Below are 27,740 nucleotides of genomic sequence, written 5' to 3' on the forward strand. Positions count from 1 at the left end.
TGTTCTGGTTCGGACATATTAATAGAATGAAAGCTGAAAGAATTACAAGACAAATACGCGAATTGGGAAGTAGAAGGAAAATGACCCATAATTAAATGGATAGATCAGATCGAAGAAATAGGAAGGAATAAAGAAAAAAGTATTGAAGAATTAAAGACGATGGCCAAAAATAGAAATGCATGGAAAATGGTTAAAAGAAAAACTGGAATCTTAATCAGACACCTTAGAGGGCAAACGGCTATGATAAGAAGAACAAGAAAATAACAAGGACTTTGATTTTGTAGATCATGATCAGCTATCCAGCTGTTATGTCATAAATTTAGTATCAAACATGATCAGAAAAAGAATATGACAACGTGTTTTACTTACCCCTTACATTTAATACCTACGTATTATCCTTATGTTAAAATAAAACCTCAATCTTCTAACAAAAACAAAATAACTATTTATTTGATTTATAACACTTGTATAAATTTATAAATTTTTTATAGTTTTGTAAACTTTAGTAAATGTCAATTGCACTGTTATTGATTATCTTCTGGTTTTTCTTCTAAGTTCTTTCTAATCTCGTCCTGTAACTTAATATGGTCCTGCAAAAGCTCGTCTTGAATGGGATCTGTGGATTCTTCACCAACCTCAACAACGTCTTTATCTAATGCCGTATATATTTCTGCGCGCGTCTCTAAAACCTCTCTTACTATATCTGCAAGAACATCTCTACTGCTAACCATTTCTTGTAACTCTACTGTAACTTCCTTCAATAACCAAGGCATAAACGAGTCTTCTAAGTCTTGTTTAACTGTATCTACAAGGCATCCTTCTGATTCGAGGCCTTCTAACACTGAAGGAAGAAGATTTGCCATATAGCCTTGCATAAGAACAGCTGCAGCTATACGTTCTTCCATTTCTTTTTGGCTCTTAAGACCTTCTTCTAACTCAGCCATTCGTCTTTCTTTTTCTTTCACTAATCGTTTCTCTCGCTCTTCCAAGCGCAGTGCTTCCGCCGTTTCAGCAGCTCGTATCTGCATGAACTTTCTTTGTTGCTCTTTGAGAGCTGCAATTTCTTCCTCTTCTAGCACTTCTATTAATGATTGTTCGATTGTTTTTCCCACCAACACTTCCAATATGGGTTGAACCTCTAGATCAAAATCAAACAAGTCACCTGGGTAAATCTGCGTCTCAACATCAGCTCCTGTTTTGGCGGGAACATAGAAGGGAGAAACGGGCCTTTCTAAAAAGAGGTCTGTTTGGGTACAAATGTCTGCTACAGGGGGATTTACAAATATTTCTTCTAGATACGTTTCAGTTTGTATTCGTTCGTGTCTTCTCCCTGGCACTGCTGGTGGAGAACCCAACCGTAGACTGTTTCTTGTCATGTTCTTGGCTCTGGCACGAGCCTTGGCTCTTCTTTGGGCTTCTGCAGCTCTTGCAGCAGCTGACTCACCATCTCCTTCACATTTACTGACTCCAAAATTGCTTCCCCTGAACACTCGCCTCTCGAACATAACATTACCATAAGGTATATCCCCACCTTTGTACATTTTTCTGTTGGTATAGAGAGCTCTCGGAGAACTGGAGAATATGTATTCATTTTTAGCAAGATTGCCTGCGCTTCCATCGTTGGAATTTCCGTCGAGATTTTCTTTTGAGGGAACTTTGTTGTTTTGGACCCTGGGTCTTCGTAAAATAGGTCTGTCTTCAAGGGTCATTATAAAAGAATATTTCAGGTACACAAGTCACATAATGACATTTAAAAAAATGTCAAAAAACTAAAGTTTAACGGTTTAACTAACTATAGATATTTATATTCTTTGTACACTAGCCACTAATTGTCAACAAGAAAAATCGAACGTTAAGGTATGATTTTCGTCGTTTTTTCCTCATTTATTCAATTTTTTGGTCAATAGTTATTTATTGTTGTTTTCAAACACTGGTATAATTCCATTTATGGTAAAATTATAAACACTTTCACTGTTTCGATGGGTTTATTTACGAAAAGTTGCGTCCAGTTTATAAAGATTTGTGACGTTTGTAGCATGAAATGTTTGATCAATAAGACATTTTGGGAACAGCGAGCGTTCCCATTTTTTATTAAAGGGGTAGTATAAGTATATTATATTTTTATAAAAGTACAGTCTATTTTATTATAACTTCTGTATAACAACGTTATACAGGATGTCACTAACGATTTTTCATAAATTACACCACGATTTTTAGGGATAAAAATAAGTCAATTTGGCTTTACCTTTATGCAAAAGATGTCTATTAAGCTAGAAAGACCATTTCATAAGGGAGCCATGAGACACACCCCATATTTTTTTGCTATTTTATTGCTAATTTATTACGCAAATTAAAAATTTATTGCTTCATCCCCTTCAGAGAAACAGGTGGCCATTCCAGCTTAATATTAAGCTAGAAAGGCCAACATTCATATATCCGGTACGAAAGTAGATAGAGAGTTGCTTCCGGTGGCCTATTTTATTGCTAATTAATTGCTAATTTATTACGCAAAACAAAAATTTATTGCTTCATCCCCTTCAGAGAAACAGGTGGCCATTCCAGCTTAATATTAAGCTAGAAAGGCCAACATTCATATATCCGGAACGAAAGTAGATAGAGAGTAGCTTCCGGTGGCCTATTTTATTGCTAATTAATTGCTGAAAGATTGAGTTTACAAGAATTTACAAACTCACCCCCTTCAACCCCTACCGATATCATTATTCCCCGGAATCCACAAAACGTGAAAATAACCAGATTAAAGAGCTAAAACCAAGTACGTATTTTTTGCTTATTCATTGCTACAGGTCTAAGCCAAAAATGAATGTTTTGCTTCCTCCCCTAACGAGCCAAAATGGCTACTGCGGTTTAATACTTGTGTGTGTGTGTGAGAGAGATCCTGGCATCAGACAAAATCTATTTGCCACAAAACATGTAAATTCTTAATTACATTAAATGATTTCATATTGTCTATTTCTAAACTATACCGCTATTTTTGAATTTCTGATAAAATTAATGATGGAATCTAGTACCGCTTTATCTGGGGAAGAAAGGAGAGCTGTAATATTTAGTGGCAATGGACACTCGTGATGAATTAGTTCTTGATACAGAATTGAAGAAGATTGAGAGTTCAGAGAACATTCTAGAAATATATGATTTAGATCACCAATGGATACATTGTCACAACTACAGACAGGAGAGTTAAGTATTCCAATTTTATATAAGTGAGATGGAAAGCGAGCATGATTCAATTTTAAACGAGTCAATACTGACATTTGTGCTCTATTATAATTAAAGGTGAAATGAGGAATGTCTTTTGGAAGTGTAGGGTGAATTTTGAAATAAGGGTTTGTAGATTTATTTGCAATTCTTTTGTAATCAGTTTCCCATTTCCTTCTGATATTAGGTTGGAGAGCATTATTCAAATCTTTTAAATTAAATACTTTGTCCATATGGTGGCAACTGTGACTACTTTTTGCGGCTATATCCGCAATTTCATTACCTTCGACTCCGCAATGTCCTTTCGTCCAAATAAACGAAACAGTTACATTATTTTGTTTAAGATCCATAATTAATTTTTTAATGTTCAAAATTAAGGCATTTCGGAATTGGTTTATTGGGTGACCGCTAATAGCTTGTAATGCTGATTTTGAGTCTGAAATTATTGCCACATTCGTGCATGTTTGAGTTGCACACCATTTTAGTGCCTTTTCAATAGCAAAGGACTCGGCGGTAAAAATGGAACAATAATTTGAGATTCTGTACTTTTCAATATGATTTATGTTTGAAACAAAAAATGCCGAACCTGTGTTTAGCTCCGTTTTTGACCCATCTGTATATATTTTAGTTAAGTTCGACCCGAGACCATTTACAATGGATTTTATCATGGCTTGGTTTAAGATATTACAATCTGAATACCGAGGGAATATGGTGATAGGTTTGTCAATTATAGAATCGAAACTGTGTGCATACAATGGTATTTTATTAAGTTTAACAATATCATTTTGAAATAAGTTTGTATCAATAAATGCATCTGACAAAGGAGGAGAGTTTTTCTTTTTCCAATAATGATTTGTCAAATTCTCAATTACAAGAAAGTTAATTTTTGCGATCAAATCACTGTTGTAACATCTATATTTTAATAGACTTTTATTTGCTAAAAACTGTCTTCGAAAACTAAGAGGAAGTTCTTGAGACTCTGCCAGAATGGCATGATTTGGTGAAGATGCCATTGCTCCCAAACATATTTTCAGAGCTCTATATTGTATTCGATCAAGGGTAAGTTGGTTCGTATTGGAGGTAGAACCATAGAGAGTACACCCATAATCCAAAATCGAGCGAATATAAGACTTGTAGAACATTAAGGAAATTTGTTGATCCGCGCCCCAGCTCTGTTTGGAGAGGAAGCGCAGAAGATTAATTCCCTTTTCACATCTTTGTTTGACATACTTAATGTGACTGGTCCATAGAAGTTTACTATCTATAATTATACCTAAATATTTATATTCTTTTACGATAGGAATAGTGTATTTACCTATAGAGAAATTATCGACTAACTGATATCTGTGCCTTGTGAAACACATCACAGCTGTCTTTTCTGGTGAAACACTAAAACCCATATCGTCGAACCAGTTTTGTAACCTGTCAAAAGTACGTCTTAAGTCTATCATGCAGCGATCGTAGGTATTATGGGTGACATAAATGCATAAATCGTCCGCGTATTGAATAATTTGTATGCCATCGCTCATCAAATCATGCAAGTCTGCAGTGTATAAGTTAAACAAAAGGGGACTTAAAATAGAGCCTTGCGGAAGCCCGTTGTAAAGTACTCTTGGACCATGTAAAACGTTATGACTATCTCGCAAAAATACTTTTCTATTAGCAAACAAATTTAAAATATTTATAGAGACTCTTTTATTGATGCCAAACGTTACCATTTTTGAATATAATATTTCCAAATCTACCACATCATAAGCCCCTTTAAGGTCCACAAAAAGACACAACATGTAATTATTTTTTGATAGACACAATTGAGCATCTGTAACTAAATGGGAGATTGCATCAATTGTGCCTATACCTCTACGAAATCCATACTGATTTTTTGGTAAAATTGATCTGTTTTCGACAAAATGTTCGAGTCTAAATTTTATAAGCCTTTCGAAAGTTTTTGTAATACACGATAACAATGAAATAGGTCGGTAGGACGAAGGTAAGTCAGGTGGTTTCTTAGGTTTCGCTAGAAGACACACAATTATATTTTTAAGACTATCTGAATACTTTTGTTTCAACCACCAATCATTAAAAATTTCTAAGAGAAGAAGTTTACCACTTTCAGGCAATTTATTTATTATCGTATAAGTAAACCCGTCAAGTCCAGGTGCAGTATTTTTTGATTTTTTTAAGGCTAATTCTAATTCCGAAAAGCTAAAATTTTTTGAGAAGGTGTCTGAGTCTTGATGGAAGTGAAATTGATTAATGTTGTCGTTAAAAATTGGACCTGCAGCAGATGAAGGAGCCAATGTATCAAGAACTTTTTGAATAAGGCTTTCGTCTAATTGTGGTTTTCTTTTTTGATGGTGTTTATTGCAAATAGATCTTACAGTGTTCCATATCTCAGTCAGAGGGGTGTTTTTATTTAATTTATTCAAAAACATTTTCCAACTGTTTTTTTGTTTAAGTTTGAACGTACGTTTGACATTAGCAGAAATGTCTTGATATTGTAGATAATTGATAAAATTACCTTGTTTTTTAAACTCGCTGAGAGCTTCTTTTCGTTTTTTAACAATCGCAGAACATTCCTCATCCCACCAATAAGGTCTTGGTACAGAAGGTGTGAAAGATTTCTTAATAGGCATAGATTTCGATGCTGCGACCGTGATTGCATTGAGGAAAAATTCGATTTTGTCTACCGAAGTTGAATTCCTATCTAAATTATTGAGCTTACTAATTTCTAATTCAAAAATATTTCCAAAAACAGACCAGTCAGCACGAGAGTCATTCCATTTTGTTGATGGGTTGATGACAAAGGAGGAGGGATTGATTTGAATTTCTATATTGATTGGGTAGTGATCTGAACCTAATGAATCTGAATCTACTGACCAAGCTATACGGTCGGCTAAAAGGGGAGATGTTAGAGTTAAGTCAACGGCTGAATGATTACTAGTTGGGGATATTCTTGTTGGTGTTCCGTCATTTAATGTAATTATTTCACAATAATCCATGGCCTCCACTAATATTCTACCATTTCTGTCGTCTGCAATTGGCCCCCACATACCGTGGTGAGCATTAAAATCTCCCAGAAAAATAGTTTTTGCAATATTAAACTGAAGGAATAGGTTGATCCAGTCATTTATTTCTATTCTAACATCTGATGATCTATAGATTGATACTAATGAGAGATTAATTTTGTTCAAAAAAACTGCGCATGCTTCTATACTGTCATCGAAATTATTATTAATTTCGGATTCTTGGTAATCTATTCCCTGTCTGATGAAAATACCTACGCCACCGTAACCATCTTCACGACATTTATTGATAAAGTTATATCCGTTAAGTCTAAAATGATGACCGGATGTGAGCCATATTTCTGATAGAACTATTATATCTGTATGGTAGTTGTTAATATGATGCATAAGACTGCCTTTGTTACTATAAATGGATCTACAATTCCATTGTAATATAGTTAGTTTTTCTGTAATATTTTTAGTAGCCATTTTCACTATCTGTGAGAATGGATTCTAAATTATCTTCATTATTATCGAATATTGTAATGATATTGTCCCTGATTTTATTTAATTCAAATTTTCCTTGATTATTAATTATATTTGTAATTAATGAATATATCTGTGAGATAAGTTTATCTCGACAAAACATGAAATTATTCTGTTGTGGAGCGGGTGTATATGGAGGAAGAGAAATTTGTCTTTTTTGATGGGAATTTTCTAAATCTGAATTACTAGTGCTTGGAATCTGAGAAGAAGTGTCAGTTCTTCGCCTTTTAATTGTTTTTGATTCTAATGCGGTTGAATTTGATTTTGGTTTATTTAAAGGAGCATAATAAATTGTTTTGTTTGCTGGTGCTAAATCGGGAAAATTTTCAAGATTATTTAATATATCAAACCTATTGTTGGTATTAATTTTGGCATAAGCTGGATTGTTAATCGATAATTCGGCATCCTTAAAACTTTTATTTTCGAAAGCCATTACTTTTTTTATGTCGTGTTGTTTTTTGTACATTGGGCAATCTCTTGAAATTGAAGGATGATCAGAAGATTTACAGTGAACGCACATTTGCAACTCGGAATTACATTCAGCGGAAGAATGCTCATTTGCACATCGAGAACAACGAGATTTGCCTTTACATTGAACGATATTGTGTCCGTAACGTAAACATTTTCCACATTGGACAACTGGATGGATGTATGGTTCTACAGGGAAATTAACCATATTTATATTAATAAAGGACGGAATTTTATTACCTTTAAAATTTATTACTACCAATTGTCTATTGACAAATTCTTCTTGTTTGGTTTCAGGGTTTATAATTTTTCGTTTCATTCTTCGCACTTCCGCCACTGGAACTATAGAATTAATTGCTTTTTTCAAGTATTCTTCAGTAAAAAAGGTATCAACGCCACGTATTATGCCTCGTTTATGCGTGAAAAATTTTGGAATATAAGCAATCAACTTATTTTTTGTTAGTATTTCGTGATTAATTAATAAATTAGCGATTTTGTATGTTCTAAAAATTACCTTAACACGTTTTAAACCTACAGAATGAATATCAATAACATCATTTCTAAATTCAATTACTTGTTGTAAATAAAAGCCAATTCTGATAGGAAAAAGACGACCAAGATTCTTATCGGTATGTTCCAAAAATACCTGATACGGACCTGCATCCGTTGGTTGATATTTATTATCAAAGTCATATTTTTCGAAACCTGAGGATACTGTATCCATTGAAGAAACATTAATTTTATTATCATTATTAATTATTTGAATATTAGTATTTAAATTAACCGAGGGCGGACCAGGACCGCCCCCGTTACCTGACATTTTCTGTACAGCAAATCTGTCTTCAAAACTCTAGTTTTCCGCAAAGTACCACAAAACAGAAACTATTGATAAAACTCTGCACGTGGAAACAAGGCCGGAATGTACCAAAAAACTGCCAAAATTAATAATTCTTTGGGACGAACTCCAAAAAACGAACACGACTTTGACAGTTATTTTGACGGGAAAAAAAAGCGGTTTAATACTTAAGGCTACAATACTCAACACTCCTATTTCAGGAAAGAAAGCAGATAGACGGTCGCTTCTGGCGGAATATTTAATCTTTAATTAATTTCTAAAAGATGGGGTATACCAGAATTTACAAACTCACCCCCTCCAACCCCTACCGTTATCATCGTTCCACGGATTTCACAAAGAGTGAAAATAATCAGTTTAAAAACTTAAAACCAAGTGGGTATTTTTTTGTAATTAATAGCTGCAAGTCTACGCCAAAAACCAATTTTTTGCTTCATCCCCTAACGAGAAACAATGGCTACTGCGGTTTAATCCTTATGCTACAATACAAAACACTCCTATTTCAGGAACGAAAACAGATAGAGGGTCGTTTCCAGTGGCATATTTTATTGCTAATTAATTTCTGAAAGATATGATATACAACAATTTGCAAACACACCCCTCCAACCCCCACCGTTGTTGTCATTCCCCGGATTTCACAGAAAGTCAAAATTACTAGTTTAAAAACCTATGACCAAGTGGGTATTTTTTTCCTAAGCAACTGCTGCAGGTCTACACCAAAAACGATTTTATTGCTTCATCCCCTAACGAGCAACAATAGCTACTGCGGTTAAATATTTAAACTACAACACTTAATTCTCCTGTTTCAGTAACGAAAACAGATAGAGCGTCGATTCCGGCGGCCTATTTTATTACTAATTAATTGCTTATTTATTACGCAAATTACAAATTTATAGCTTCAACCCCTTCAGAGAAACAGGTGGTTATTCTAGCTTAATATTAAGCTAGAAGAGCCAACATTCATATTTCTGGAACGAAAGTAGATAGAGAGTAGCTTTCGGCGGTATATTTTATTGCTAATTAATTGCTGAAAGATTGGGTATACCAGAATTTACAAACTCACCCCCTCCAACCCCTACCATTATCATCGCTCAACGGATTTCACAGAAAGTGAAAATTACCAGTTTAAAAACCTAAGACCAAGTGGGTATTTTTTTCCTAAGCAACTGCTGCAGGTCTACGCCAAAATCGATTTTATCGCTTCATCCCCTAACCAGCAAAAATGGCTACTGCGGTTGAATACTTAAGCTGCAACACTCAATTCTCCTATTTCAGTAACGAAAGTAGATAGAGGGTCGCTTCCAGCGGCATATTTTATTGCTAATTAATTTCTGAAAGATATGGTATACAACAATTTAAAAACTCACCCCCTCCAACCCCAACCGTTAACATCATTCCCCGGATTTCACAGAAAGTCAAAATTACTAGTTTAAAAACCTATGACCAAGTGGGTATTTTTTTCCTAAGCAACTGCTGCAGGTCTACGCGAAAAAGAAATTGTTTGCTTCATCCCCGTAACGACCAACAATGGCTACTGCGGTTTAATACTTATGCTACAATACCCAACACTAATATTTCAGGAACAAAAGTAGATAAAGAGTCGCTTGCGGCGCTATATTTTATTGCCAATTAATTACTGAAAGGTGGGGGTATAGAAGCATTTACAGACACTCCCTCTCCAACCCCTAATGTTATTTTCATCCCCTTAATTTCACAAAATGTGAAAATACCCAGTTTAGAGATTTAAATCAAGTGTGCATTTTTTTGCTAATTAATTGCTGCAGGTCTACGCCAAAAATGAATTTTTTGCTTCATCCCCTTACGAGCAAGAATGGCTACTGCAGTTTTATAATGAACCCACAGTACCCAACACTCATATTTCATTTATAATTTTCTTAAATGCTCATTAAGAATATCTGTACAGTTCAATATTAATTTGTAGATTTTTTTATACTTTAGAGTCCATGTTAAATGTTAAATTGTCGATATCCATTATCACATATCTGTAGCACGTGACCCAATGCTCAGTTTTTATATATCGTTTTTTAATAACTAAATGGTAATATTGGCAGATTCTCTAAAATCTGTACATTTAAAATAAAGTATGCAACGTCCTTAAAAAACGAATATACTAAGAGAGTTGACCATAATTTTTGCATTTATGCGTGCTAATAATAAGCTGCGAAAGAATTTAAGCATAGGTACCAAAAAATTAAAGCAAGTGTTGTTTATTTAATTTTAATTTATTTTATCTTTAATGTAAGTATATTAAGGTGATACAGTAGCGATCAACAGGTAGCCAAAACGCGTTCCAAGATTGCGGCTGTAATTTTGAATATTTTTTCGAGATATTTGGCACACATATTCGTAATATAATAAAGAATGGCGGTACAGAGCCCAATTTGAAAAATATATTAATATGTGGAAATTACTCTGTAATTAAATACAATATTAAAAAAACGAGCCTGTACCGCCATTAAGAAGAACAAAAAAATACACTTTGTTCAAATAAACTTTTTTATCCGATGCCTAGATTTTGTGTCATTTTGGAACTACTAATGAAATAAAAAATTTTAGTAGTTCCAAAATGACACAAAATCTAGGCATCGGATAAAAGAGTTTATTTGAAGACAGTGTATTTTTTTGTTCTTCTTAATGGCGGTACAGGCTCATTTTTTTAATATTATATTTAAATAGAGAGTAATTTCCACATATTAATATATTTTTCAAATTGGGCTCTGTACCGCCATTCTTTATTATATTACGAATATGTGTGCCAAATATCTCGAAAAAATATTCAAAATTACAGCCGCAATCTTGGAACGCGTTTTGGCTACCTGTTGATCGCTACTGTTTCCTCTTAATAATCTGAGCGCTATTTTTTTTTGTTTCTTTAACGAAAAATAATTTTTCTAGTAAATCATCGAAGCCCATCCAAGATGTGTTTCCTCTTCGATAGGTATAGGTTATATAGTGACCACCTCGATTTTCATTAAAATCAGACAAACTGGTTCCTCCTACACCAGTGTATCCGATAGCACCCATTAATACTACCCGATGATCGTCGTCGCGGGGTATGTTTAAATTTTTATGGAGTGTCTTTAAGGGTATGGTTTTAATTTTTTCATGTTCATTATAGACTTGAAAAACCACAACATCCCCTGCAATGAATGTAAATTAATTAACTTTTGTTTTTTATAAAATACCTGTAGAGGATTTGGAATGAAATTCAGTACAAAAAAAGACAAAAAGGTGGTCATTAGCAAGCACCTAAACAGAAGTGTGAAGGTCAATGTCGACAAAACATTGACCTTCACACTGTGACAAAACAAAGATCTGGAAGGAGTGAGGAGTAACAAGAATAACGTACCTTGAAAGCAACCTTGATGAAAGTTTGTACCACTCACTGGAAGTAAGAACACATCTGGAAAAGGAACGTACAGTGTTTTACAAAATACAAAAAGTTCTATGCAACCTCCAGCTAGATATTTCATTGAGAACTAGAATATATAAGTGCTATGTTTTCTACATCTTCCTCATGAGGTTGAAGCCTGAGCAATGACAGAAGTAACACAAAAAAATCCAAGCATTCGAACTCTGGTGCTACCGTAAAATGCCCAGAATGTCCTAAATGAGCCATACGACAAATGCTGAAGTCTTTCGGAGGGTGAACAAGGAAACAGAGCTTATGCTTATACCTTATACCTACGACAATGGACGAATATGACCTCAACAGAACTATTCAGGATGGCTGCAAATAAGATTAAATGGGAAAATGTAATGGTCAACGTCCTTAAGGATAAGGCACCGTAAGGAGAAGATAAAATATATGAGTAATTCCACATAAATTCTCTATATTACTGTCACAGATTGTGGATTTTTTGAAATTTAGGGGCATGCTTCTGAAACCACTCTTTGTTCGTTCTTTAGGACCTGAAAGTCAAGCTGTTTTGGGAATTGAAATCGAAACTTATGTCATATGTCCGAATTATCTTTCCTATCGTTGTTTGCATTCATTAAATGCTATTTTGTAAATTGTTTGGTACAATATATCAACACTGTCCATGTAAACTTGCACGTTAAAGAAGATGGCCTTAACAGAATTTGTCTAAAGTCCAAAGTAACGTTCCTATTACCTATTTTTGAAAAAGAGACAAGTGTATTTTAGCATGTTTTTAAAGCGAAGGAACATTCCTACTAGCTATATTTTTGAACAAGCGTATTTTAGAATTTTTTGCGTTTTTCTTTACTCCGACTATAATTGCAACACAAAAAAAGATACCAGAAACATTTCCATATGGTATAAACAGAATTTGCCTAAAACCGTAAGGAACTATCCTACAGGCTATTTTTTAATGAGAGATTAGAGTATTTTAGCATGTTTTTTTTTCATTTTTATGCATTTATTTGTAATCTGGCCATAATTACAACGATAAAAAAGTAACAGGTCGGTAACATTTTCGATGTAAAATTTTACACTGAAAAACGTGATACTAACAGAATTTAGCTAAAGCCTGAAGGAACTTTCCTATAACCAATTTTGGAAGGATAGATTAGAGACAAATGTAGTTTAGCATCATTTTTCATTTTTATGTATTTATTTGCACTCTGTCCATAATATCAACCCTAAAAAAAGTATCAGGTAACATTTTGGATTTAATATTGCAGGATAAAGAAGATGACACTAATAGAATAATTAATACAATGCTCGTAGGAACATTCATATAAGCTATTTTTAAAGTAGATGTTAGTGGATTTTTTCTATAATCCATCTTCATGTGACGTTCTCGTGATGAATTTATTAAAAATAATACTTTTATACTTAAAAGTAATTTAAGAGAATACCCTTACTGTTCTTAATATTGTATTCAGATAAAAATCTCATACTAAATCACCACCAAAATGGCGCATCAAAACGGATTGTAGAAAAAGTAATTAAGCTTAAAAAACATCTTAAAATCCACTAATCTCTCCTTCCAAAATTGGTTATAGGAAACTCCCTTCAGGCTTTAGCAAAATTCTGTTAGTATCATGTTTTTCAGTGTAAAATTTTACATCGAAAATATTACTTACCTGTTACTTTTTATCGTTGTAATTATGGCCAGAGTACCTACAAATAAATGCATAAAAATAAAAAAAACGTGCTAAAATACTCTAATTTCTCATTAAAAAAATAGCTTATAGGATAGTTCCTTACGGTTTTAGGTAAATTCTGTTTATGCCATATGGAAATATTTCTTGTATCTTTTTTTGTGTTGAAATTATAGTCGGAGTACAGAAAAGCGCAAAAATTCTAAAATACACTTGTTCAAAAATAGCTATAGTAGGAAGGTTCCTTCGCTTTAAAAACATGCTAAAATACACTTGTATCTTTTTCAAAAATAGGTAATAGGAACGTTACTTGGACTTTAGACAAATTATGTTAAGGCCATCTTCTTGAGCGTGCAAGTTTACATCGAGAGTGTTGATATATTGTACCAAACAATTTACAAAATAGCATTTAATGAATGCAAACAAGGATAGGAAAGATAATTCGGACAGATTGCGACATAAGTTTCAATTTCAATTCCCAAAAAAGCTTGACTTTCAGGTCCTAGAGAACGAACAAAAAGTGGTTTCAGAAGCATGCCCCTAAATTTCAAAAAATCCACAATCTGTGACAGAAATCTAGAGAATTTATGTGGAATTACTCATATATTTTATCTTCTTCTTACGGTGCCTTATCCTTAAGGACCTTGACCATTACATTTTCCCATTTTATCTTATTTGCAGCCATCCTGTTCATATTCGTCCATTGTCGTAGGTTTTTAAGCCAAGAGTTGCGTCTTCTTCCTGGTCCCCTTTTGCTATTAATTTTGCTTTCGATTATGTTCGTTAAGTTGGAGCAGTTCATACTTTTGATTTCTTACGATAAAAAAAATTGTATTTTCCTTTTTTTTATTATAATCATAAGCTCTGTTTCCTTGTTCATCCTCCGAAAGACTTCCGCGTTTGTCGTATGGCTCATGTAGGACATTCTGAGCATTTTACGGTAGCACCAGAGTTCGAATACTTGGATTTTTTTTGTGTTACTTCTGTCATTGTCCAGGCTTCAACCCCATAGAGTAAGATGGAGAAAACAGACCACTTATGTATTCTAGTTCTCAATGTTGCGGTTTTTCAAGTCTACAATGAACATGAAGAAATTAAAACCATACCATTAAAGACACTCCATAAAAATTTAAACATACCCCACGACGACGATCATCAGCTAGTATTAATGGATGCTATCGGATATACTGGTGTAGGAGGAACCAGTTTGTCTGATTTTAATGAAAATCGAGGTGGTCACTACATAACCTATACCTATCGAAGAGGAAACACATCTTGGATGGGCTTCGATAATTTACTAGAAAAATAATTTTTCGTTAAAGAAACAAAAAAATAGCGCCCAGATTACTAATGTACATTAAAGATAAAATAAATTAAAATTAAATAAACAACACTTGTTTTAATTTTTTGAAACCTATGCTTAAATTTTTTCGCAGCTTACTATTAGCACGCATAAGTACAAAAATTATGGTCAACTCTCTTAGTAAATTCGTTTTTTTAAGGAAGTTGCATACTTACCCTCTATCTACTTTTGTTCCGGAAATCTGAATGTTGGCTATTCTAGTTTAATATTAAGCTGGAATAGCCACCTGTTTCTCTGAAGGGGTTGAAGCAATAAATTTTTGATGAGAGACTAATAAGTTTCGAAACCGGTAGAGGTGCTTGCAGCACTCTCTGATTGGACTAGAATATGGTTCGGCTGTATTTTCGTTTTGCAACGAAATTGAAAATGGTTATTCATTTTCGAAATTGAAAATGGTTATTCATTTTTTTTCAATAAATTTTTATTTTGCATAATATAGCAATAAAATAGGCCGCCAGAAGCGACCAGCTATCTGCTTTCGCCCCTGAAATACTAGGGTTGAGTGTTGTAGCTTAAGTATTCAACCGCAGTAGCCATTGTTGCCCTTCAGCGATGGCCTTCAGGGATGAAGCAAAAAAATCGTTTTTGGGGTAGACCTGCAGCAGTTACTTAGGAAAAAAAAATACCCACTTGGTCTTAGGTTTTTAACCGGTAATTTTCACTTTCTGTGAAATCCGCGGAATGATAACGATTGGGGTTGGGGGGTGAGTTTGTCAATTGTTATATACAACAAATTTCAGCAATTAACTAACAATAAAATATGCCGCTGGAAGCGACCCTCTATCTGCTTTCGTTTCTGAAGTAGGAGTGTTGGGTATTGTAGCTTAAGTATTAAGCCGCAGTAGCCATTTTTGCTCGTTAGGGGATGAAGCAAAATATTCGTTTTTGGCGTAGACCTGCGTAGAAGTTAATTAATTAGAAAAAATACCCACTTGGTTTTAAGTCTTTAAACTGGTTATTTTCAGTCTTTGTGAAATCCGGGAAACGATGATAATGGTAGGGGTTGGAGGGGGTGAGTTTACAAATTCTGGTATACTCCTCCTTTCAGCAATTAATTAAAAATAAAATATGCCGCCAGAAGCGACCCTCTATCTGCTTTTTTTCCTGAAATAGGACTGTTGGGTATTGTAACCTCAAGTATTAAACCGTAGTAGCCATTTTGGCTCGTTAGGGGATGAAGAAAAACATTCATTTTTGGCTTAAAACTGTAGCAATTAATAAGCAAAAAATACTCGCTTCCCTCTATCTACTTTTGTTCCGGAAATGTGAATGTTGGCTATTCTAGCTTAATATTAAGCTGGAATAGCCACCTGTTTCTCTGAAGGGGTTGAAGCTATAAATTTGTAATTTGCGTAATAAATAAGCAATTAGTTAGCAATAAAATAGGCCGCCGGAAGCGACGCTCTATCTGCTTTCGTTACTGAAACAGGAGAATTGAGTGTTGTAGTTTAAGTATTCAACCGCAGTAGCCAATGTTGCTCGTTAGGGGATGAAGCAATACAATCATTTTTGGCGTAGACCTGCAGCAGTTGCTTAGGAAAAAAATACCCACTTGGTCATAGGTTTTTAAACTAGTAATTTTGGCTTTCTGTGAAATCCGGGGAATGATGACAACGGTGGGGGTTGGAGGGGGTGAGTTTGCAAATTGTTGTATACCTTATCTTTCAGAAATTAATTAGCAATAAAATATGCCGCTGGAAACAACCCTCTATCTGCTTTCGTTCCTGAAATAGGAGTGTTGGGTATTGTAGCTTAAGAATTAAACCGCAGTAGCCATTATTTCTCGTTAGGGGATGAAGCAAAAAATTAGTTTTTGGCGTAGACCTGCAGCCGTTAATTAGAAAAAAAAATACCCACTTGGTTTTAAGTTTTTAAACTGATTATTTTCACGCTTTGTGAAATCCGTGGAACGATGATAACGGTAGGGGTTGGAGGTGGTGAGTTTGTAAATACTGGTATAACCCATCTTTCAGCAATTAATTAAAAATTAAATATTCCGCCAGAAGCGACCCTCTATCTGCTTTCTTTCCTGAAATAGCAGTGTTGAGTATTGCAGCCTTAAGTATTAAACCGCTGTAGCCATTGTGGCTCATTAGGGGAGGAAGTAAAACCTTCATTTTTGGCTTAGACATGTAGTAATTAATGAGCAAAAAATACGTACTTGGTTTTAGCTCTTTAAACTGGTTATTTTCACTTTTTGTGGATTCCAGGGAATGATGATAACGGTAGGGGTTGAAGGGGGTGAGTTTGTAAATTTTTGTAAACTCAATCTTTCAGCAATTAATTAGCAATAAAATATGCCGCCGGAAGCTACCCTATATCTACTTTCGTTCCGGAAATATGAATGTTGGCTCTTCTAGCTTAATATTAAGCTGAAATGGCCACCTGTTTCTCTGAAGGGGTTGAAACAATAAATTTTTGTTTTGCGTAATAAATTAGCAATTAATTAGTAATAAAATAGGCCACCGGATGAAACTCTCTATCTATTTTCGTTCCGGATATATGAATGTTGGGCTTTCTAGCTTAATATTAAGCTGGAATGGCCACCTGTTTCTCTGAAGGGGATGAAGCAATAAATTTTTGTTTTGCGTAATAAATTAGCAATTAATTAGCAATAAAATAAGCCGCCGGAAGCAACTCTCTATCTACTTTCGTTCCGGATATATGAATGTTGGCCTTTCTAGCTTAATATTAAGCTGGAATGGCCACCTGTTTCTCTGGAGGGGATGAAGCAATAAATTTTTGTTTTGCGTAATAAATTAGCAATTAATTAGCAATAAAATAGGCCACCGGAAGCAACTCTCTATCTACTTTTGTTCCGGATATATGAATGTTGGCCTTTCTAGCTTAATATTAAGCTGGAATGGCCACCTGTTTCTCTGAAGGGGATGAAGCAATAAATTTTTGTTTTTCGTAATAAATTAGCAATTAATTAGCAATAAAATAGGCCACCAGAAGCAACTCTCTATCTACTTTCGTTCCGGATATATGAATGTTGGCCTTTCTAGCTTAATATTAAGCTGGAATGGCCACCTGTTTCTCTGAAGGGGATGAAGCAATAAATTTTTAATTTGCGTAATAAATTAGCAATAAAATAGCAAAAAAATATTGGGTGTGTCTTATGGCTCCCTTATGAAATGGTCTTTCTAGCTTAATAGACATATGCAAAAGTAAGCCCAGAAAAAGTTACGAAATGTTTTTTATGGCCTTGGCATAGTCAAATGACCAGACTATTTTTAATTTGTATTCACAGATTACAATCAGAGTTTTAGTTACATAGTAGAATTGTTTAAAAAATGTGTATTTTTTAGACAATATTAGTAGTGAATATGAACTAAAAATATATAGATACATAATTGGCTTCTTTCGCTGTTTCTCTTTTTATTTTCTATTTTTAATCGTTTTTTATTTCGGTTTTTTAATGTCCTTTTACTTTTTTTGAGAGAATATACAGGGTGTCCCGAAAAGATTGGTTATAAATTATACCACACATTCTGGGGTCAACAATAGTTTGATTGAACCTAATTACCGTAGTACAAATGTGCTCATAAAAAAAGTTACAGCCCTTTGAAGTTACAAAAAGAAAATCGATTTTTTTTTTCAATATATCGAAAACTATTAGAGATTTTTTTTATTGAAAATGGACATGTGGCATTTTAATGGCAGGAACATCTTAAAACAAAACTATAGTGAAATTCGTCCACCCAATAAAAATTTTATGGAGATTTTGTTCCCTTAAACTCCCCAAACTTTTGTGTACGTTCCAATTAATTCATTATTGTGGTACCATTAGTTAAACACAACGTTTTTAAAACTTTTTTGCCTCTTGGTCGTTTTTTTGATAAGTCACCTTTTATCGAGATGTGGCTTTTTTTCAAAATATACCTAAAAATGTAAATTATAAATAATAAATTTTCAGATTATTAACTAACGGGTCCTACTAATCGTACAAGGTAATCGTACAGGTAACTAATCGTACAACCGTACAACCATATACAAATATTTGGTGGATTCGACAAATATTCAAAATATCTGGATAAACACTGGCTTGTCGAAAAAGTACTATGAGGCAAAAAGTTTTAAAAATATTGTGCTTAACTAATGGTGCCACAATAATAATTTAATTGGAACATACACAAAAGTTTTGGGGGGTTTAAGGGAACAAAACCCCCATAAAATTTTTATGGGGTGCAAAATTTCACTTTAATTTTTTTAAGATGTTGCTGCCATAAAAATGCCTCATGTTCATTTTCAATAAAAAATCTCTAAGAGTTTTCGATATATCAAAAAAAATCGATTTTCATTTTGTAACTTCAAAGGGCTGTAACTTTTGTTGTGTGCACTATTATATATAGGTAAGTGAGGTTAAATCAACCTATTTTTGACCCTAAAATCTGTGGTGTAATTTATGACCAATCTTTTCTGGGCACCCTGAATATTTTTTAATTTTAATTTGGTTTTGGAACTTATTTTTGTCATCTTTTGAAAATGAAACAAAATGACTTCTGTGACGGTTATTAGAGGATCGTGCTACTGGTGAAAAAGCATTAAACAAATATGTGACTTATAGTAATAGTACCTTTTCTCCTTGCCATCCTCAGCGAATAATGCCAATGGAAAGGGTGCTAGTTCGTATGCTAGATATTGATTGATATAGCTGACTTTTCTTTTAGTCCGTGTGGTGAGACCGCTCCCGTCTGAAAAACATTTCTAATTCGGTTTCTCTGCGGATTCCTATTCAAAAATATCCCCTTTAAACAAATCTGAAGGGTGCCGGATGAAATTTTTGGGCAGAAATTGTTTAAACAATTTTTTTAAACAAATACCTAAGATCACCTTTTATTGCTCCAAAAAATGTATTTTTAGGTTTTTTGGGTTATTCTAAACAAGAAAGGTATCTCGTGATTTTTCTCAAAAATTGAGTTTTCGAGTTATAGGCGATTTAAAATCTAAAAAATGCGAAAATACACATTTTCGAGGCTTAAAAACTCATACAGTCGGAAAAATGAAAGAATACCCATGAACGAACATATAAAACACGCTGTATTTTCCTGTCCCCGTGTCACAAAGAAAATTGACCATCGCAAGTTCATGTAATAATAATTATTACATGTATTTGCGCTGGTCAATTTGTTGTGTGACACGGTGACAGGAAAATACAGCGTGTTTTATATGTTCGTTCATGGGTGTTCTTTCATTTTTCCTACTGTATTTAAAGTAGTATTTTTAAGGGTGTCAATAACTTGGATTAAAGTTTAAACATTCCTTTTCAAGATTCCGAAGAGTGATAGGGTCTGACTTTAATTTAGACCGTAGTTTTTTAATTGTTAATTATGCGTGTCCATCCGGTTTTTTTGCCGGTGTAGCACGCACTATTTTCAAAAATCTCCTATTTTTTTTTAAATTACATTTAATAAAAACACATTTTCGCATTTTAAATCGCTTATAACTTTAAAACTAGTGACATTTGAGAAAAATGTGAATAAACTTATTTTATCTACGACTGATACATAATATATGTATTATACTTGTGGTGTTTGCAATATAATGCCATATAATAATCCCTTAGGGACTAATAATGCGGGATTAATAGCTATTAATCCCTCTGGCTCAGAAGCCAGATGCCTCTGGCATCAGAAATCAAAGAGGCTCTGAAGAAAATGAAAAATAATCGAACCCCAGGTGAAGATGGAATAGTATCAGAAGCACTAAAAATTGGAGGAAATATACTACTTGAAAAAATTAAACAACTTTTCAATATCTGCCTTCACAACGCCAATATTCCAACAGACTGGAACAACGCTACTATGATTCTATTACACAAAGCAGGAGACAAAGCCAATTTAGAGAATTACAGACCGATTAGCCTCCTCAGCCATTTATATAAGTTATTTACGCGAATAATAGTTAAGAGAATGGAAAGAAAGTTAGAGACTTATCAACCAAGAGAACAGGCAGGATTCCGAAAAAATTACGGAACAAATGACCATCTACAAAGTATAAAAACCCTGATAGAGAAAGTAGTGGAATACAATAAACCCCTAGTTCTAGTTTTTATCGATTTTCATAAAGCCTTTGATACAGTTGAACTTAGCAAAATATTACAGGCGCTTAAAGAATGCAGGCTAGATTATAGGTATACAAAATTATTACACAAAATATACTTACAGGCAACAACCACTGTCAAATTACATACTAACAGTAATCGCATAAAAATAGAACGGGGGGTTAGACAAGGAGACCCAATGTCACCTAAACTTTTTAATACGGTCTTAGAACATGCTTTCAAGAGTTTGGATTGGATGACAAAGGGAATAAAAATAGATGGAGAATACCTAAACAACTTACGTTTCGCCGATGATATAGTCATAGTAGCTGAGGATCTAGGTATGGCAAGAGAGATGGTACAAGAACTCGTTGTAGCTACAGAAAATGTTGGTTTAAATATAAACATCTCAAAAACAAAAATAATGACAAATTTGGTACCCAACCAGAACATCAGTATTGATGGGAAGGAAATAGAACTCGTAGATAGATATAAATACCTGGGACATGAAATTACGATTGGCAGGGATAACCAGACTCATGAGCTGAAGAGAAGAATCGGTCTTGGGTGGGCAGCATTTGGAAAACTGAGAGAAACTTTTAAAAGTGAGTTACCCACATGTCTAAAGAGAAAGGTATTCGATCAGTGCGTCCTCCCAGTCTTGACGTACGGATCAGAAACACTTACCTTAACTAAAGCCTCGGCTACCAAACTAAGAGTCACGCAGAGAAGAATGGAGCGGTCAATGTTAGGAATAACTCTGCGAGACAAAATCAGAAACGAAGAAATCAGGAGAAGAACAAAGGTGACTGACGTCATCGAGAGGATAGCCAGGTTGAAGTGGAGATGGGCAGGACACGTAGCCAGAATGACAGATGGGCGATGGACGAAGAGGTTATTGGAATGGACGCCAAGAGAAGACAAGAGAAGCGTCGGTCGACCGCCTACAAGATGGACTGACGACTTAAGAAAGGTAAATAAAAACTGGATGAGGGCGGCGCAGGATAGATGGGGTTGGAAACGAGGGGAGGAGGCCTATGTTCAGCAGTGGACTTTTGAGGCTGGATGATGATGATGAATCCCTCTGGCACAACAATCACAAAATTCACCACGGAAACAAAATAATCAACCTCAAAAAGTGTCACTGTCAAACGAATAGTATATTTGACAGTTTGTGTTGAGATGGACGAAAATGAAGAATCTTTTAATTGTACACCACCAGAAATTGTAGAACTAGCTACAGCAACAGCATCTACCTTAATACCTTATGTAAATATTTGTATTAAAAACTCTACTAAAGTTAATGATGATTCTCAACCAATTCAGTTTATTAATTGTACTATTACTAATTTTAATATTTTTAACAAATAAAGTTGTTCATTAAAAATCTTAAATTAATTAATTTGTCGTAGATAAAGTAGAGTATACTACTCGCAATAATGGCTCTCATTCCCTCGGAATGTTACTCCCTCGCCGCTAACGCGGCTCGGTTCGTAAATATTCCTCGGGAATAATAGCCATCATTATTGACTCGTGATATAATTACTATTATCTACGACTGATACATAATATATGTATTATACTTGTGGTGTTTGCAATATAATGCCATATAATAATCCCTTAGGGATTAATAATGCGGGATTAATAGCTATTAATCCCTCTGGCACAACAATCACAAAATTCACCACGGAAACAAAATAATCAACCTCAAAAAGTGTCACTGTCAAACGAATAGTATATTTGACAGTTTGTGTTGAGATGGACGAAAATGAAGAATCTTTTAATTGTACACCACCAGAAATTGTAGAACTAGCTACAGCAACAGCATCTACCTTAATACCTGAAACATCGAAATCCATTTATAATAAAACGTACGCAACCTTCAACGAATGGCGTGTTCGAAACAACGCGAAATCATTTTCCGAAAATGTTCTGCTGGCCTATTTCGCTGAATTAAGTGCAAAATATAAACCGTCTTAAATTAATTAAATCTTAAATAAAAATCTTAAATTAATTAATTTGTCGTAGATAAAGTAGAGTATACTACTCGCAATAATGGTTCTCATTCCCTCGGAATGTTACTCCCTCGCCGCTAACGCGGCTCGGTTCGTAAATATTCCTCGGGAATAATAGCCATCATTATTGACTCGTGGTATAATCTACTATTATTTAGAATGTCCCAAAGAATCTAGAAAAATTTTTTTCGGAGGAAAATAGGAGATTTTTGAAATAGAGCGCGCCGCACCTGCCAAAAAATCGGATGGACATGAATAATTAACAATTAAAAAAGTACGGCCTAAATTGAAGTTAGACCCGATCACTCTTCGGAATCTTGATAACTTTAATCCAAGTTATTGGCACCCTTAAAAATACTAATTTAAATATGAGTTTTTAAGCCTCGAAAATGCATATTTTCGCATTTTTTAGATTTTAAATCGCCTGTAACTCGACAACTGTCAATTTTTGAGAAAAATAACAAGATACCTTTCTTGTTTAGAATGACCCAAAAAATCTAAAAATATATTTTTTGGAGCAATAAAATGTGATCTTATGTATTTGTTTAAAAAAATGGTTTAAACAATTTCTGCCCAAAAATTCCGTCCGGCACCCTTAAGATTTGTTTGAAGGGGACATTTTTTAATATGAATCCACAGAGAAACCGAATTAGAAATGTTTTCAGACGGGCGCGGTCTCACCACATGGACTATCTAGAAATTCACATCCGTTGTAATAAAAGTAAGGGATTGATGACCGGATATTTTTCGACTTCGATAGGACTTGTCATAGCACTATGAAACCCCAAATATTTTTCACAATTGAATACATTTATGTTTTGTGGTGGAGAAAAGGGTCCATAATCAATTAATACAACATAGAAATCTTAAGAAAGTTATAAATTATATGAATAAAAAAATGTATAAAAGAAAACTAAGCCTAATGGTTCGTTTTATCTTATTCTTATGAGTATTCAAGAACCCGCTCAGCTTCGGAGCGCTGTAAAATCCAAAAAAAAAAAATAATTAAATTAAATAAATTTGTAATGGAAATTATTCATTAAAAACCCTCTATAAAATTGCTCTTATGTCATGTCATTGTAAATTGACCCGAAAAAAGCAACGACCAAAAGACAATTTGTTAAAAAAATTTCAGTTATTTTTACTTATAACTTTTTTATTTTACATTTTACAATAAAAAGATAAGAAAAAAGTTGCAGATAATTTAATTTTCCACAAATAATGTCTTATAAAATCTTCTACAGGGTTGCAATTTTACGAGATACAGAGCGAAAACTCTTTGCACTCCTTTTTCCCAAGATGGTGGCTGAGGGATAGGGTGGCGATGGCACAAACTTAAGCTGACACTAACCCCCTCTACATACAAAAAAAAAATAAAATTGTGCCCTCTGAAAGATTCAAACCTAAATGTAACTTTTCAATGGATTAGTATCTGGATACCCAGATCTTTTCTATACAACCCTTTACCGGCTTCCCTGGTTAGTTTCATTTCAAAATCTATTAATACCAACTATTAGGAACGATTATATTAATTTCTAATAATTTTTTGTAAGGCATTTTTATAAAAAAAGCAGTTGAAAATTGTTTTGTTTATATATTTTTATATCTAATAATACATTACTCCAGTTCCTTGCGGTTTGATCAATACAAAATATTAACTACTTACATGGCAACTATTTTCGATTTTTAGTGTGCTAGTTTTTATTTAGTACATTTATAATATACATAGTAACCTCTGAACTTTTGTATATTTTCATATTTTATTGCCATTAACAACATTATAATAGAGTTACCATCATCAATCCCGTTCAGATTTTTAATGTTTTACCAAACCCTTTTGATGTAATGTTCCATTGTTAAAACAGCAGGATACGAATTTTGTTTTCTTTGGTAAATCAATAAACGTCGACTTCAGCCATGATCTTCTATATTCATGCTGCTCTATGGAAAATTTTAGAGCTAAGAAACATTCCTCATAAAATAATTTCCATTATAAAGTCACTGTACACTGAGGCGACGTGCAGCGTGACACACAATGGGGTCAACAGTGACGAATTTGACGTACTTACTGGAGTCAGACAGGGATGTGTGCTTTCGCCTTTTCTGTTTAACATAGCTCTGGACTATGTTCTCTCCAAACTAGACTTCGACACAAAAGGGATACAATGGACGTTAACCACACGCCTAAGTGATCTGGAATACGCCGACGATATCTGCCTGTTAGGACAAAGGTTCCAGGATGTGGCCGACCAATTGGAAACACTATCCACTGAGGCCAATAAAATAGGTTTAAAAATCAATATTGGTAAAACCAAGTCGATGAGAATAAATGCAAGGAACAACACGCTATTTAATATCGACAACAAGCAGATTGGAAATGTGGAGAACTTCACGTACCTTGGAAGTGTCATAACAGAAAGCGGAGGTACAGAAGACGATATTCGTATGAGGATACGAAAAGCTCAACAAGCTTTCAGCATGCTTAACCCTGTTTGGAGGTCTGGAGAATATACTACAAGGACAAAGATCCGAATATTCCAGTCAAATGTTATGTCTGTTCTACTCTATGGATGTGAATCCTGGAAAGTAACAAAATACCTTACAGACAAATTGCAGGTCTTTGTTAACAAATGTCTACGAAGAATTGTTCGTATTTTCTGGCCAAACACCATCAGAAACGAAGATCTGCTACACCTGACCCAACAAAAGAGGGTAGAAAATGAAATAAAATACAGAAAGTGGGGGTGGATAGGTCACACACTCGAAAAGATAGTTCCAGTATTGCAAAAAATGCCCTAGAGTGGAATCCCCAAGGAAAGAGAAAAAGAGGTCGCCCAGCACAAACTTGGAGAAGATCCATCATGGACGAGATAAGAAGTCAAGGAAAGTCTTGGAATGAGGTGAAGGCCCTAGCGCAAAATAGAACCCGATGGCGCGTTTTCACTGAAGCTCTATGCTCCACTTAGGAGTTCAAGAACATTATATATATATATATATATATATATATATATATATATATATATATATATATATATATATATATAACAACATTATAATAGAGTTACCATCATCAATCCCGTTCAGATTTTTAATGTTTTACCAAACCCTTTTGATGTTATGTTCCATTGTTAAAACAGCAGGATACGAATTTTGTTTTCTTTGGTAAATCAATAAACGTCGACTTCAGCCATGATCTTCTATATTACTTAGCTTCTTCTTCCTCTTCTGGTTTCTACCCATTTCGGATGTTGGAAATAATATTGACTATAATAACGTTGCTCGCTGCGACTCGAAACAATTCCGTTGAGGTTTTCTTAAACCATGTTTTCAAATTCCACAGCCATGATATTCTCCTTCTACCGGGTCCTAGCTTACCTTTGACTTTACCTTGCAATATGGACTGCAGCAGGGAGTAACGGTGCTGATTTCTCATGTCTCCCAGATACGGCAGTTTTATGCGTTTGATGGTAAACACAATATTCGGTTTCTTCCTAATTCTTTCTAGAACTTCCTTGTTTGTGATCCTTGCAATCCATGATATTCTCAGTATTCTTATATAAAGCCACATCTCAAATACTTCAAGTTTTTGAACAGTAGTGTCTGTAAGCGTCCATTCCTCCTCTCTGTACAATAATCCAGAGAAAACATAACATCTCAAATGTCTAATTTTTTATCTAGGGATATGTTGTGTCTCTTGAAGATGGCGCTTTTTTGTTAAAGACCGTTCTTGCCTTTCATATGCGGCACTTTATTTCCTTTCACTCTATCTGGGTTTCATTAATCTTAATGTATAAACACATAGATGAGCCCCGTTTATATTCTCCTTGCTGACAATCATTGACATCATTGCATGATGGCATTGCATGACAATCATACTGTTGACTGTACTCGTTGATTATGTCCATTAGCACAAGTCCCTCTAAACTATCTGCTATCACCATGGTACCATCGGCGTTTCTAATATTGTTTACTCTTTCTCCATTTAGAAGAATGCCTTCGTCTACTCCTTATAGAGCCTCGTTAAAAATTCTCTGAGTACATATTAATTATCAACGGCGATAAGATACATGCCTGTCTAACTCCGTAATATTTTTATGTGATATGTTTCTTCTCCGTTAATTTTAATATATGCGGTCTGATTCCAGTTAGTCCAGAAAGCCACTGCGCATCCGCTAGTAAAAATATTCTAATTCGGATTTTTTGGACAATCTTACTCAAAAAGGACCCCTTTTACAAAATTTGCATGTTGCCAGGACCAAAAGTTGGTCAAAAATTTTTTAAACTTTTTTTTTGTTTTTTCCTAAAATTATTTTGTTTGCATGGAAAAAATTTTTTTTAGGTTTTTTGGATCATTCTAAACAGAAAAGGTCTTTAGTGACTAAGTTGATAGTTTTTGACATACAGTGTGTCAATTTAAAAACTTACAATGGCTATATCTCACGAACAAAAGCTGATATCAAAAAATGCTTAAAACCGTTTCTAGGATAGTAAGGGGGAACTAAAATGACATGAAAGAGAACTCACCCCCATCAACCCCCTAGGCCCCACCCATCACAACCAAAAAAGTTTAAATTGCAAACCCCTACTTGTGATACATCATTGAAAAGGCTATAAAAAATGCTATCCAATGGCATAAATAATAATTATACAGGGTGAAGCAATAATTGTGAAACTTTGGCTTAAATGAAAAATTTACTAAGGTTTTGTTGAATTACAAATTGATTAAAAATGTCAATTAAGTAAATATTTAATGTGAATTTCGTTGTTTGGTAAACAATAATACAGCCTATTTTCAAATTCTGCACGAAATTTGGCAAATGTTCTAGTAATAGGGCGACATGATTGAGTAATTCTTTCTCGCAATTCCCCAAGTGATGCAAGTTGAGTTTTATAAACAACTGATTTAAGGTAACCCCATAGAAAAAAGTAATATACTATCCTACTACAAAAAGTACTATCCAATGGTATAAATAATAATTATACAGGGTATTAATATCAGCTGGCTTACTATGACTTTTGTATTTGTAATGCTATCTCCCGGACTATTATTTTAAATGGTAAATGTTCGCTCGAACTTTTTTTTTGTTGAATTAAAACTTAATTTGCTATTTTTGCCTTAAATCAGTTGTTTATAAAA

The 27,740-nt window shown here is 34.1% G+C and overlaps 2 protein-coding genes across 4 annotated transcripts in view; one reads left to right on the forward strand and one right to left on the reverse strand.

Moving 5' to 3' along the window:
• The window catches only part of LOC126891716 (glycerol-3-phosphate dehydrogenase, mitochondrial), a 228,551-nt gene that overhangs the window by 188,330 nt on the left and 12,481 nt on the right, over positions 1–27,740 (forward strand). The gene's annotated exons all lie outside the window — the stretch shown is intronic.
• LOC126891717 (radial spoke head protein 3 homolog B) lies at positions 423–1,995 on the reverse strand. Its single transcript, XM_050660984.1, has one exon. The coding sequence runs from the start codon at positions 1,707–1,709 to the stop codon at positions 525–527; it is 1,185 nt and encodes a 394-aa protein (XP_050516941.1). The 5' UTR covers positions 1,710–1,995; the 3' UTR covers positions 423–524.

Source organism: Diabrotica virgifera, chromosome 9 (assembly GCF_917563875.1).
Source record: "Diabrotica virgifera virgifera chromosome 9, PGI_DIABVI_V3a".
Taxonomy (NCBI): domain Eukaryota; kingdom Metazoa; phylum Arthropoda; class Insecta; order Coleoptera; family Chrysomelidae; genus Diabrotica; species Diabrotica virgifera.

Bases quoted from the DNA above. Each gene is read 5' to 3' on its own strand.
- LOC126891717 (XM_050660984.1), bottom strand. From the start codon at position 1,709: ATGACCCTTGAAGACAGACCTATTTTACGAAGACCCAGGGTCCAAAAC.